The sequence below is a fragment of the Equus caballus genome, chromosome 1 (genome assembly GCF_041296265.1).
Source record: "Equus caballus isolate H_3958 breed thoroughbred chromosome 1, TB-T2T, whole genome shotgun sequence".
NCBI lineage: Eukaryota > Metazoa > Chordata > Mammalia > Perissodactyla > Equidae > Equus > Equus caballus.
In genome coordinates this window covers 67375728-67390235 of record NC_091684.1, presented here as the reverse complement: position 1 = coordinate 67390235, position 14508 = coordinate 67375728, and the positions used below count along the sequence as shown (strand labels likewise).

General features: G+C 52.3%; 1 protein-coding gene across 2 annotated transcripts in view; it reads left to right on the top strand.

Moving 5' to 3' along the window:
• The window catches only part of ZCCHC24 (zinc finger CCHC-type containing 24), a 67869-nt gene extending 54387 nt beyond the window's left edge, over window positions 1-13482 (top strand). Inside the window, exons 3-4 of one of the 2 annotated variants that reach the window (XM_005602584.3) lie at window positions 1417-1581; window positions 9328-13482. In XM_005602584.3, coding sequence (XP_005602641.2) covers window positions 1417-1581; window positions 9328-9441 — 279 coding nt within the window. In that variant the 3' untranslated portion in view covers window positions 9442-13482. Of the gene's footprint in view, window positions 1-1416; window positions 1582-3774; window positions 3965-9327 lie in introns of those variants that run through there. The other variant, XM_023646182.2, reaches the window with a different exon arrangement.
• The last annotated feature ends 1026 nt before the right edge of the window (window positions 13483-14508 follow it).

The following is a 14508-nucleotide window of genomic DNA, read 5'->3' as shown; positions in this document are numbered from 1 at the left end:
CTAGGGCTGAGTAGGGTGAGGGAGCATAGGATAGGGAGTGACCCTTAATGGGTACAGGGATTCTTTTGGGGAGTGACAAAAATGTTCTAAAATTCGATTGTAGTGACGATTGTATAACTCTGTGAATATACTAAAAACATTGAACTGTATGCCTTCAATCAGTAAAATCTAGAGTATGTGAATTATATCTCAATAAGTCTGTTTAAAGAAAAACACCATGTAGGAGAGAGCTAGTTTCTTTAATGTATAAAGTACAGTCACAAGTCAGCACGAAAAATACCAAACCCCGGAAAAAAATCACAAAGGATATGAACTAACAGTTCACAAAGGAAACACTAATGGTTCTCAAATGCACGGGAAAATTCTCTCTCGCTCCTGTTACAAGACGTACATGTCAACGCCACTCAGATTTTCTGCCTCTGATTGGCAGTGATGGAAACCCTGCTGGTGAGGATATGGGATTTTAAGTTGGTACACCTGCATTGGCGGGGGTGGGGGGGAGTGGTAATTTGTCATTATCTTTAAAAATTAAAAGTGCGCATACCCATTGGCTCAGCAGTTTCATTTCCAGGAATTTATCTCACAAATGTACTCTCATGTGTGCAAGATGATATATATATGCAAAAGTTATTCATCGTAGCATTGTTTGTAAGAGTGGAACAGTGGAAACAACCCAGGTGTTCTATATTAGTGACTAGCAAACATGGTGGAACTTGCATGGACCCTGCAACTGTTACACAGAATACAGTACCTCTCTTTGTATGATGTGGGGAAAAGATATATTATTACATACATCTTATAATAATGATAATAATATGTCCAAGATATATTATTAAGTGGAAAAGGGAAGATGCAGAACCAAATGTATAATCTGTTTGTCTATGAGTGATGGAGAAGAAAGAATGTGGTGTACATATGTATACGTTGCCTATGTTTATAAATGCCAAGCCATCTCTGGGGTAGTCTAAAGGAATTGATTGCCTCCGGGTAGGGGAGCCGGTGGCTGGGAGCAGGGCTGAGGAGGGGCACACTGTCCCCGCAGACCAGGTTGCACAGGTTGCCTCTTCCATGCCCATTTAAACTGCACCACCCTGTGGCCTAAAGAACAACTGTGTGTAGATCCACGCGACCACCAGCTGCCTTCTTATGACGTCTCAGTTCAAGAAATGATTTCTAGCCACCATCCAGTACTTTGATCCCTTAAATCTAAAAATGATGTGCACCACCTGTTCTCTGTCCCCTGTGCAGGTCTCCCAGCCTTGGGGTTCCTGTGTGTTCTCTGGATTGGGGACAAAAGGTGCCTGTGCATGGGGATGCAGGGTTTGAAGACTGAAGAGGGAGACCGTGGGGACGCTGTGGGGGCGTCCTTTTGGCCTGGTGGATCCCAGTCCTTTGTGTTTGCTTCCTACCCTCTAGGCACGCCCCAAAGGCGAGGGTCTGACCCCTTACCAGGGCAAAAAGCGCTGCTTCGGCGAATACAAGTGTCCCAAGTGCAAGAGAAAATGGATGAGTGGGAACTCCTGGGCCAACATGGGACAGGAGTGCATCAAGTGCCACATCAACGTGTACCCACACAAGCAGGTGAGTGGGCGGGCTGGGGCAGCAGTGTGTGTTTGTGTAGGGGGCAGTTCTCTGAGGGACTGAGGGAGGCTGCCTTTTTCCCTTATTGCGGCACAAGGTGAGGATGAGGCCAGATCCAAGTTGGCCCTTTCTTCGGCTCATGTGAAGCGGGGGAAGGGAAGAAGGCTAAAGGAGCAGCTGTACCAAGACCCTGAGACCCCAGGTGAATTTTAAAACTAATGAACTGGGGTTGCTGTTGTGAGCCAAACAGGGGTACAAAGGCAGCAGGATGCTGTAGAAAACATGCATTTCATGCATTTATTCGTCCTATTGACTCATGAATACGGGGCAGCTACTGTGCAGGCCCTGTGCAAGGGGTTGGTGGCCAAGGCACATGTGGGCCTGCCCAGGTGCAAAGGGATTGAGGCCGCTCATCCCAGGGAGGACCTACTCACTGCAGGCTGCACAGAGGAGGCCACATTGACTCTGGGACCTGAAGGAGAGGAGGAAGCTAGACCTGTTGTAATTGAAGGGATGGCCTTCCTAAGAAGAAGGTACAGCAGGTGCAGATGCCTTGAAGCTGTAAGGATTTGGGGTGCCCAAGGCCCAAAGCTCAGTGAAGGAGCAGGAATGTGGAGGAAGAGGAATGGCATGAAAGTTAAATGGGGCACCCACCAGAGCCTTAGGGGCCACACGAGGAAACCCCTGAGCCACAGGGCTTTCAGCTTCATTTTGAGATGACTACTCTGGTTGTGTGTGGAGATTAGTTTTGGTGGGGCTGGGAGATTGAAAGTGGGGAGACCAGTGGGAAAGCCATGGCCAAAGTCCCGTGTGAACTGGAAGAGATCTGAACTAAGGAGGTGGATCTGGCCCCAGGTCCAACCCAAAGTGTCCCCAGATTGGATGTGGAAGGTGAGGGAGGGGCAGGAATCCGGGAGACAAGTCACACTTTGGGCTTGAGCCCCTGAGTGGATCGAGGTGTTTGTTCCTGAAGTGGGCAGCCTGGGCTGGGGCAGGGGGTGGTGGGACACAGGTGTCGCAGAAAAAGCAGAAGTTCTCTGATACGTGTGTTACATTGAGATGTTCGTGAAAATCCAAGTTGAGATGTCGAAAAGGCAGTTGGATTTGTTATTCTGAAGCTCAGGTGAGAAGTGAATGTGGCTCTTACATAACTGGTGTCATTGGCCTGAAGATATTTAGGGACTGGATGGGATTTCCTGCAGAATGTAGACAAAGTAGAGAAGGGGTTCCCCAGACCAGGTGTTGGGGAATCCCAGCCCTGGGTGGTCAGATGGAGGAGAAGGATCCAGTGAGGAGAAGGAGAACCCAACAGCGTGGAGCACTGTTCGAGGGGACAGGTGGTGGCTGGTGCTAAGGTGTCAGGTATACTGACCATGGAGAAGTGCCCCTGAGATTAGGAAGTAGTCCTCAAACTTTGTGGGACATCACTTTTACATGGAGAACTTGTTGAACTATGGCCAAGGTTTGAGAACCACATAGGGTGAAGTGGAGGTGACAATTCACAGTGGACCTGTCATCCAAGAGGGGGGAGGTTTGTTGGTCCAGGCTGCAGAGGGAATACCTTCATCGTCCGCTCAAGGGGATTTGATTGTGGAAAGAAGCAGAGAAATGGGACAGTAGCTGGAGTAGGGAAGGTGGCATTGAGATGGGTGTCATGGAGATGAGAGAGCCTGGAGCATATTACAGGCAAATGAGAATGATCTAGAAGAAAGCAAAAGGCTGATGATCCAGGGACAAGAGGGGGACACCTTATGGTGGGCACAGGAGGGAGAGAGGTGGGGCTAACTAGGGAGGTTGGTGGGTTTGATGGTGCAGAGAAGAGGAACTTCACTTCCAAGGCTAATTCTCAGTGAAGTGGGGCACGAGGTTTTCAGCTAAAAGTGAGGGTGAGGTGGGGTGTGGCGGGCTTGAGGAAGGACAAGCGAGGAAGTAGGCCTACCAGAGAAACCTAGCTCGGCTGCCACGCAGTATCCCAGGCCCAGGGGATGTTGAGATCATAGCTGTAACCAAAGCTGTCAGTCTAGTTCTGTCTCGCTCCAGCAGGGTTCACTGGGCAGGTGCAGGCCAGAGACAGAGGACAGGGGTACAGGGGCAGAGGTTTGCTGAAAGAGTGTTTCAGAGGAAAAGAGATCGAAGAGTTGGGCATGTTTGGAAAAGTGTGATGACAATGCATGACCCTGGGATGTCTGCTAGGTGGCTGGGAAGGGAAGCCAGAAGGGCCCTGATGGAGAGCTGGGGCCAAGACTGGGTGCACTGTGGAGCCAATGAGCTGGACAGAGAGCAGACTTCTGAAGAAGACCAAGTCCAGGGTATGGCCAGGGGGGCATTGGGAGAGAAGGTCTCTGCTGATGAGGTGATCAAGGCCCTGAGAAGCCAGGGTGGGGCAAGTCTTCCCTGTGTAGGGTGTCACCAAGAAGGATGGCAGGAGCAGGGGCAGAGAAAGGAGGAGGGAAAGGGAGGCAAGCGGGGTGGGGGAGGTGGGCTTTGGGAGCTCTTAAGGAAGGTTCCCCTGAGGCAGTGAGGTCAAGCTGAGTGGGGAGTGGCGGGTCATACTAAGGGGGCTGGGTGGGAGTGGCAGAGAGGGGAGAGTACACTTCTGGTGAGGGAATAGCAGGTGAAGTGGGTAGGACAGGACCTGGCACAGAGCATTGGAGGAGCTCAGGGGTGAAGCAGAGTGTAGAGGGAGGGCCAGCTCAGAGACCACAGAATTTGGTCTCTATCCTACTAGGAGTGACTAGAGCCGTCCCAGAGGACTCTCGTGGTTGAGACATTTTGTAATTTTATGACCCTTGTGCTGGCCTCCATTCCCTTTGTTTGTAGACTCTCCTTGCTCTGCTCCCAAGGATTCCCATGGTTCCCATCACCGACACTGTCATACACAGGCAAATAGACTAGAAACTGGCTATGGCGGCCCAGTGGACGCGTATGTCTTTAGTGGAGGGTCCTGGCCCACAACCTAATGGCGCTGAGGGAGAGACTGAGGCCTAGTAGTGCCGAGACAGGCCTGATGACCTGGTGGGTGGGCACAGGGCACATGACATTCACATAGTGTTTTAGGAGCATGTCCGGAGAGTGGGGCCAGGGACGGGCAGTCTAAAAGAGACACAGCATCCTTGTTCCTGAAGTCTTCCAGGCAATTCCTGAGAAGGTCTGGGACCCCCATCCAGAAATACCTTTCGCGCTGTGTCTGACTGTTGGCACACAACCTTTGGGGTTGAACTCCGCTCTCCCAGGGGCCCTGGGGCATGGCAGGTGCCCTTCAGAGAGCTCATTCTTTCTCTTACTGGACACGCTTTGTAGAGGGCTCCTTGTGAGCCAGATCTGTGCAGGCACTGAAGAAAGACAAAGGTCAGGGGCTGCCAAGCCTTCCAGGAGCCTCTTCTCCAACTAGAGAGACAGGATTCGGTCAGACAGGGTTAGCAACTGGCATTCAGAGAACCTTGGCCCGAATCACCCTCTATGTGCTGTTTGCTGAGCCCCTGCACACTATTCATGTGTGCTCTGCCCTCAAACTGGGTGTTCTGTTTATCCCCATTTCACAAGGAGGGAAAACACAGTCCTGAGAAGCCACATGGCCTCTCCAGGGTCCCAGGTGAGAAGTGGTGCCTCAGAGTTGAACTTGCACCTGTGTGTGGAGACAGTCTATTGAACTGTTGGGAGCCGGGCTCTGAGGCCAGGCAGGCTCAGGCTCAAAGTGCTCAGCCATGCTCCCAGCGTGGGAGACCAGGTGGGGCCGTGGGTGGACCTTAGTGACCAGAGAGGGCTGAATTGGAAAAATTATAACAGCAGCTTGCAGTGACCGACACTCCTTTAAGCGCTTTATACCTGTTGTCCTCTCAGCCACCCCATGAGGTCAACTCCATTGTCTTCCATTTTACAGAGGAGGAAACTGAGGCAAGGAGTGTAAGTGACTTAACCAAGTCCAGTAGAGAAGCTGGGATTCGTGAAGAGGATCAAATTTGGGTCCGGTGGAAAATGCAGAACCTGGAGGGGGCAGATGAATGGACTAGGAGGGAGGCAAATTTGGGTCCGGTGGAAAATGCAGAACCTGGAGGGGCAGATGAATGGACTAGGAGGGAGGCAAGGAGCAGGGAGGGCAGGTCAGGGTGGCTGGCTGGAGAGGAGAAGGGCCAGTTCCTGCAGGGGTTCAGAAGTGTGGGTGCCTCGGTCTGTGCTGGGGGTCTGGGAGCCTCAGTCCTTATGACTCGCACCCCTCTGTGATCTACGCGGAGAGGCAGGGCGCAGCCCACGCACCCGAAGTTGGTGGGACCTGACTCCCAGCTGTGGCTCCAGCCTCCTCAGCCCCTGCCCCTTGCCATAGCATCCAGCAGGGCAGAGCTCCTCACTGTGCCCCTTGCACGATGCCAGGCCCATTCTCCTACCACCTAGCCCCTTAGTCTCCTCTCATGGGCTGGTATGCTTTTCTCATGTGGCTCTTCTCCCCTAGGGAGGTTGCACGCTGGGCAGGAGGGGTGAGGTGGCTGCCCCAACTCCACTTCCCAGCAGTCAGGAGACTTTGAAGAGCTAAGAGGAGGGGCATGAAGTCCCCACCCCCCAGCACCCCAGGGCGGGGAGGGGCTGCCCTTTTTCTCCTGCCCCCTGGGCTCTGACCTGTGTGGTATCCATCCCCTCTCCTCCCTCATTTGCCACATCTGTTTCCCCGACAGGCTCCAGCTGTGGCTCCCCGCTGCTGGCCCTGCCCACCATTCGAAGAAAACACTAATGGGCTTTGCCTCACTGCGGGGAGTGGGGACAGACCTGGGGTCATCAATCCCAGCTGCTGAATGTTTTCCCTCCACAGAGGGGCATCGTCTTGACAGCTTCCCCAGCTCCTCCACCCAGCGGCTGGGCAGGGCTGAGCCAGGAGCCTGGAGGGAAGGGGCACTGCTAGGGTCTCAGCCAAGGAGAGGGGATGGCGAGGATGTTGCAAGGGCGTTTCCACAGGGACTCAGCTGGTTTCCCTGCTCCCAGCCTTCTCCCAGCCCTGCATAATAATATAAGTAGTAGCATATGATATCAATACTGGTCCCTTTGCTCTTTATATGCCAGGCCCTGTTCTAATAACTTTACATATATTAACTCATTTACTCTGCACAACCACCCTATCAAGTCGTTGATTATTAGCCCCATTTTACGGTGGAGAAAATTGAGGCACAGAGAGGATAAAGTGACTTGCTAAAGGTCTCACAGCGATTGTAAGTCTCACAGAGGTCTCTATGGTTATACAGTATTTAAGACGGTCATCTCATTTGTTTCTCTCTCCATCACACATACAGCATCACACATACATCACACATACCTCCTACCCAGGTTACAGAAGGGCAAGTTGAGATTCTAGAGGAGAAAAGTCTTACCCGACAGCCCTCAGCAGACAGGTGAAGCTGCAGGCCCCTGGGCAAGACCCTTAATGTTTTGGAGCCTCAGTTTCCTCATCTGTAAGGTAGCTAGCGATGTGCCCCTCACAGAAAGTTGTGAGGTTAGGTGGTATGATTTATGTGGCAGTGCTTTGTCAAGTGTAAACCTTGGGGAGCAGGGGTGGCGTCAGGCCTGCTGACTTGGGCCTCTCTAGAGTCTCAGAAGACCGGTTCAGGGAGGAGGCCCTGGTCAGCACGAAGAGTTGGGGAGGGGAGCTGGAACCCAGGCTGGGTTTGGTCTGGGGGAGGGGAGACTTCAGAACTATCCACATCAGACAGTGCAATTGAGCAGAGTCTGTGTGGCCCCTGCATGGCTGGGATCACTAGGATGAGGGTACGTGGACCCAGATTCCAGCTCAAGATTGGGAAGCCTTTCTCACAGCACACGCAATGAGCTGAGTTAGTGAGCTCCGCGAACAGGGAGCTCTCCAGCCCTGGGCATGCGGGTGATGCCCCAGTTGCTGTAGGTGTCCATCAGGTTGTCTGGGAGAGCCCTGGATATAACCTTCGTAGGCCTTCCAGCTTGGAATCCTGGCTTCAGCTTTTAGTGATCCTTTCCCAGCTGGTGTCTCCTTCCCACGAATAATAATAGTAATAATAATAATGAACAGCATGAACAGCTTCTATATGCTATGCTGTTTCCATTCATGCTCCTCATTGAGTTGTGACAATAATCTCCTGAGAAAAAAATGTTATCAACATCCCCTTTTATAGATGGAGAGATGGAAGATTGGAGGTCATGTGGCTTGCCCAAGGTCACAGAGCTGATGTTCAAGCCCAGGGCTGACATAAAGCCAAACTCTGTCTCTGCTCCCCTGGTCAGGAAAACAGGTCATCTGAAAGCCACTTGAGACAAGGCCAAGGTTCCTGTCCTTTTCCCAGGCCTTCCCTGTGTGGCTCTAGGCCTGGAGGTGCTTGGATGGGCTTTATGACCCTGCATCAGAACCCTGCCTACCTACAGTCCCTAAGCTCATCTCTAGAGTCCCCGACTCTTCCATTCCTCAACTGCTCTGAGTGTCACCTTGAAGCCAGGCACTGCATATGTGGGCAAAGAAGCCAGTGCTCAACTTTTGATCCATTCGTGGTTTGGCGGGGGCAGTGCTCACTCTCAGCTTCCTTCCTGGACCATTCTGGTCACGGTCACTGGCACTGAGGTTCCCGTGCCCCACAGCAGCCTGCAGTTCCTGAGCCCTCTCCTCGGCATGTGGCTCTCAGCTGGCCCTGACCAGCTTCCTTTGAGTCCCCCCCAAGTCTGTGCAGGGGACCCTTCTGTAGGCAGGTGTTCTGGGTTGGGGCTGTGATTGCCAGCCAAGAAATTGTCTGCCTTAGGAGGTGTGCATAACAGCCTCCATAAAGTTCCCAGGAGAAGTCCTTGCTGGCTTTTGAGAGCCGAGAGGGCAAGAGGGAGCTGGGAAGCTCCCTATGTGATAGCAGTATGCTTATGTGTGCCTAACACTGCGCAGTTTACAAACATCCAGACATCTGAATCCTCCCAGTGCCCTACAAATGAGGTGTGATGATGGCCCACTTTACAGATGTGGAAACTGAGCCTCTCTGAGGTCACACAGTGAGTGAGTAGCATCGTAAGTGTGGCAAGTCACCTGCTTTCTCTGGGCCTCAGTTTCCCAGTTAGGAAACAGTGAAGTTCTGCTCATCCAGCCACTCACCAAACAGGGCAAGCACTGTGCAAGGCACTGGGAAGAGGAGTGAGTCAGAACACCAGCTACTGACCTTGTGGAGCTACGGGCTCGCTTACCCCAAGCCTGAAGGGCCGTGATTACATCCAGATTGAGCTCTCCTTGAGTCCTGAGGCCGCAGGAGCAGGCTTTGGGGTGACAAGAGGCCAGGGAAGAAGTGCTGGGTGCTGGGAATCAGGAGAGATGGGCTTGGTTCTCCATTGCTCTCTGCCTTGGTTTCCTCACTTAGATAATGTCTGTGCACCCCTGTCCTGCGTCTGTCCTTGGCTTTTGTGAGCTTCAGGTGGTGGCTGCTCAGAGAGTACAGGAGGAGGGCAAAGTGGCATCTAGACCCAGGACTCTGGGTACAGGACCCTCTCCCACAGCCCTGGCCCCAGCCTAGGGCTCAGTCTGTGCCTCTGGGACACCAACCTACAACAGGAAAGAGGCAGGAAGGGCCGTAGGCGCCTTGGGAAACAACCTTGGTGACTACAGCCCTCTCTCTGGGCCTCTCCCTGTGTATCTGTCTCGCTCCTCCTGTCTGTCTGTCTCACATTCTCTCTCTGTCTGTGCCTGTTACTGCATCTGTCTCACTCTCTCTGTTTCTGTCTTTCCCCCCACCCTGCCCGGGCCATCTTCCTCCTTGCTCTCTGCAGAGACCCCTGGAGAAGCCTGACGGCCTGGATGTATCTGACCAGAGCAAGGAGCACCCCCAGCACCTCTGCGAGAAGTGTAAGGTTCTCGGCTACTACTGCCGCCGAGTGCAATGACCTGGATCTGGCCACGCCCGAAGCCGCCCTCCTGCCAGCCAGAGAAGATGCCACCTCCCCTGTGTTTCTCCGTGTTGCTGCATGTCCCCCTGTACAGGGGGGTGTCCTTGCAGACCTACGGGTCTGGGCAGGGGGATCTTAGGTTCTTGTCTCATGTGTGTTGACAAACAGTGTTACTGATATAGCTACCCCTGCAGAGGGCAGGTCTGTGTGGAGGGGACAGGGGTGAGCAGAGGTCAGTGCACAGATCTGTCCTGTCCCCTGCAGGCTCTCTTCCCCTCTGAGACATCCTTTGGGGTGAGCAGCCTTGTATTGGCCACAAGTGCACTAAATTTACTGTGAATCCCGAAGCCTGCAAGGGACCGTCTCCCCAAGACCAGCCAGGCTGCCTTCCACCCAGAGCCTTCCAGTTTACCCTGTGTGCAGAGCCACTCTCAGAAAGCCCTATTTGTCTGTCCTAAGTCAGCAATCATGGTGAGTTGACACCTATTCTAGCAGCTGCCAGGGAGTGGGCATCTCTGTCCCTTGCCCACTTTGAGCCCCAAACTTGACCATCTCTGACATCACTGGCATTGCACATGGGTGTTGCATGCCCCCTCATCCCATAGACCCAGAGGCCAGGGACAGGGAGGCATTGAATGTTGGACAGTGCCCCAAGGTGTGACCTGGGGCACATTAGGCAATGTCTCCCCCACCCACCACCACACGTGTTCCCCACTTGCTTGGATTTTGTCAGCCCTGTTCCCTTTCCTCTCCCTCCCCTCCTCCCATGCTGGTCCACCCCCTGATTAAGGTTGTGGGGCCCAGCAGGGAAGCCACTCTGTCAGGAAGGACACAGGCCTGGCGGTCTGGAGACCTAGGTTCAGAAGCTGGCCCCGCCACTGAGATGGTATGGAGCCCTGGGAAGGACTTTCCATCTCCAGGCCTCAGTTTCCCCACTAGTTAAGTGAGAGAGTGCCACTAGGGAGCAGAGAGAGGCCTGTTCCAGTTCTGATGTGCTCGGATTCAGCCTAGCTGGGTGCCACCTCCTGGAGCAGAGAGCTTCATTTCGAGAATTTCACCAGGGCCCGTACTCCACACCGTCACCCACCAGTTGGTCACCCAAGAGTTCAAGCTGAGGAATGCCAGTCCTCCCCTGAGGCCCCCTGCAGTCCTAGCCCTGCATGTTGTCCCTCACCCCTGCAAAAATGGACAAGGATCGCCCCTTCTCACACAGGGCAACCCTGAGACAAGCTACAGAACCCCTCGTTTGTAAAACGAGAACAATGATTTCCTACCTCCTGAGGGAGCAGGGAGGTCTCTTGCATGTCGCATTGGCCAGGGAGACACTGTCCTGGCTAGCAGTAGGGATCGTGCTCCCCTCCCTCCTCTCTCCCCTTGGAGAGCCCCATTATTATCGTCTTATCATCCTTCCTCTTAGGGAGAGAGAGCTGGCTGTCAGGACTGGGTCACTTAATTTCGCCTCAACATTATGCCTCTGAGGAAAAAAAAAAAAAGACCACGAAATGGGCCTGAAATTCAGTGTTTACCGTGGCTCAAGGACACCCAACTGGTGCCCAGTCGCCTTGTATTTTCAGATGAAAATGCTGTGTACAACTGAGGAATTACAGTGAAGTGTTATAGCCAGGGGTCCAGGGAGCGAGGCAAAAAGATGGAGTGAGTGGATTTGCAGCCAGGGAGCTGCAGAGTAGATTTCAGGGGGCTATGCTCTCTGAGCACTTAAAAAAAGTGCGTTTGCTCCAGCCTGAGCCCTCTAGCTGCCTGCCTCTGCCCACAGGGGCAGAATGCTGGGCAACCAACTGAACGCCCTCACCGCCCACTGGGAACGCCACTGAGGAATCCCTCCCAGCTGCTCCCTGCTCTCTCCACAGTGTCAAGGTGAGCTGGAGTTGCCCTGGCCCAAGGCTCTCTGTCCCCGAGGAGAAGCTGTTACTGTCAGTCATCCCAGTGCACTGCTAAAGATAATGTTCGCAGTGGTGTGCAGTGCGCTTGTCTCTGCTCCAAGGATCAGGCCCCAACCCTTTCAGGGTCCTGGCCCCACAGGGAGACCCTGGCCCCAGGACGCCTGGAGCCTGCCAACTGTGCTGCAATAGTGGAGGAAGCCCATACCCTAATAAGAGCCCAGGCTCCAGCCTGCTGGAGAGAGGAGGCTTCCACAGGCCAACAGGAGATAGGATATCACCCCAAAATGACCTTTTCAGTGGGCTTGTCCAGCTGGCAGCCATTGCCCCTGCCATCTGTGCAGAGCTGGCCACCATGAGGGCTGGCCCTCCTGCAGGAGGCAGCCCCTCCGCACGCCCCACTCCTGCACTGTTCTGGCTGAATTTGGGGCCTCTCTGTGGTCAGCAGGAGCCACTGCTGCCCAGGCTGGGTACGGTGAGGATTAAGTGCTCAGAGGGCCTGGGAGCCCGGGGGACAGGAAGGCGTGTGGTTTTAGTACGTTCAAAAGGGACAATCGCTTGCAGCTAGTGGATCTAGCGATCTAGTTGGGAGATAATGGTGTTTACCCCGTATGAAGTATTCAATAGTTCTACTTGTGAATTTGTATTTATTTTGAGTTATACTTGACACAGAATTCCTTTTTTAAAAAAAGAAAAATACTGTGTGTGTATTTTGAAAAAAAGTCATAGATGTTAAAATTTCTGCCTGGTTACCAATTTTTCTCACAACACTGAATTTGTTATCTTCTCCCGAAAAATCTTCACAGTGACTTTTGTCTGTATATATTTGAAGGCCTTTTTTTAAAAAAAGAAAAAGAAAAGAAAAATATACTTGCTCAATTTTTGAGATTAAAAAACACACAGAGAGGCATTTTCTAAACGTCAGAACTTTCAGGAGGGCAATAGAATGTCAAATGAAGATTTCTGGAAGTATTTTGCAAACCTTTTGGTTGAGCTACAAGAAAATATTTATGGTGAGAATTTTTCTCTTTTTCCTGTTGTTCTTTTGTTTTTTTGGTTTGATTTTTTACTATGCTTTGGTCTGTAAAAAGTATGCAACTCAACTACATTAAGAAGGAAATATTGTCTACATAGAATATTATATGAAGTTGGTACATAATTCTGATGAGGAAAAAAAATCTTTGCAATTCTTTAAGCCATATTGTTGTTTCCTTGGATGAAAATATCAGTATTAAGTAGCCAGCATATTATTCAAGTGCTTAGACTTATGTTCCTTTCCTGTATTTATACATATGTGTATTTTGGAAAGTATTGCCTTTTTTAAGGGAAGCTATTGTTAGATTAGTGAAGAAGGGAATGGTGACCCCTTTGAGCCTCTTCAGCTGAGGATAACCAGCACAGCATTGTAATGCATTCTCTCACACCTTCTTATTATTATCTTGTTATTGTTATTAATTTTGTAAGGGGGTGGGGAGTGGGCCAGGGGAAGAAGAAGCAGATAACTAACCAGCCCCTCTATGGCCGGCCAGCTCCAAAGATGGCCTCCTTATTCTGGTGGAGGGCTCTCGATCAGCAGGGCCCAAGAAGGGAAGAGGAGGCAGGAGGCCGACTTCTCCATGCCTCTTTGGAGCTTTGCCATCTGAGCCATGCCTCTGGTCCCCATGCTCTTTGAACTTGGCTATGTCAGCCAGAGACCTTCCACCTGCCCTCTGACATCTAGTAGACTTGAATGCACTCTAAACAAATATTTACTCCAACATCACTACATTGTAGCCCAGCCCAGCTAACTCTGAAGTTGGGGAGGCGTTGGGGCCTTTAGGGAGGAGGCCGAGCCGGCCCCTGGGGCTGGTGGCAGCAGGCTCATTGTTCTCTGTTGCCAACCACACCGTTCGACCTCCTCCACTCCCGTATGGTGACCCTGTCCATGTCTGTCTCTGTTAATACGTGTGTGTCAAGCTAAAAAGACAAACAGAACCCGTGGGCCCCACTTGGAGGGTGTGTGGCGAAGGTTCCCGACCTCCCAAAAGGGCTGTCCTCGGGATGGCATTCCGTTGTGTGCCTTATTCCTGGAGAATCTGTATACGGCTTGCCTATAGAAATATAGCTTTTTATGCTGTATTAAAAGGCCTTTTAAAAGCAAGAGAGGCTCATGGGTTTCCTTGTTTACACAAGGCGTCAGTGGGGAGCCAGACGGTCTTGCAGCTGTGTGAGGCTGAGCAGGGTGGGAGGGACGTCAGGCTGCCCTTCTGCTCTCCCATGTCTGGATAATCTTGTCCTTGCCGTGCCTCCATGCCACTCATTTCCCTCCTTCCAGCCCCTCTTCCCCCAAGCGGACACTTTCTCCACGGGGAAGGCCCTCCCCAAGTTGGGCCCCAGACGGGGCAAGATTGTCAGCACATTAGGTCACACGTTAGCTCAGCAATGGGACTCCTGGGTGACCATATATAGGAGAGAATCTTCCTTAGAGACAGCAGCCCGGGGCCTCGCCGCTGCTGCTTGCACTTGGCCCTCTTGCCAAGACTGGGATTTGGGCCTCAGACGCTGGGTGTCACACAATGAGCCAAGTGAAGTGTCCAAGGCCTCCTGGGAAGTCCCCAGGAGAGGAAACAGAGGATCTTTCCTCTGAGCAAGGCCAGGACACGGCTGGGCTGTCACAAGTGAGGCTCTTGCTGAGGGCCACAGATGGGGAGCCACCGCAAAGCCAGCCTTAAGAAGCCGCCTGAAGACAGGGCCCTTCAGAAGGCCAGGATCAGTGCTCTAGTCATCCTCAATCTTGCTGCTCACCGGAATCACCTGTTGGTGGTTTAAAAACACCCAAGCCTTGATCTCACCCCAGAGACACTTAAGAAATTGGCTGGGTGTGTCCTCACCAGCTTCTTAAAGCCTCTAGACCAGGCCAGTGTGCAAGGTGAAGCGCCAGGCTTTGAAATGGTCCCTCATGGTCCTATGGGGCTGATGATGATGTTAGTGAGGCCAGTGGGCGGGGGGCTCCATCCCCACTGGAGGGCATCCCATTCTCAGCTCCAGCCAACTGCTGCTATCTAAAAATACACTGCGTGGATGGTGTGGGGTTGGGAGACAGGAAAACTAGAAATTCAGGTTGTTTTGGGGAAATTGCCAATTTTTAAATTTTGGGAACTTGTTTACTAAATGTTCAAATGGTACA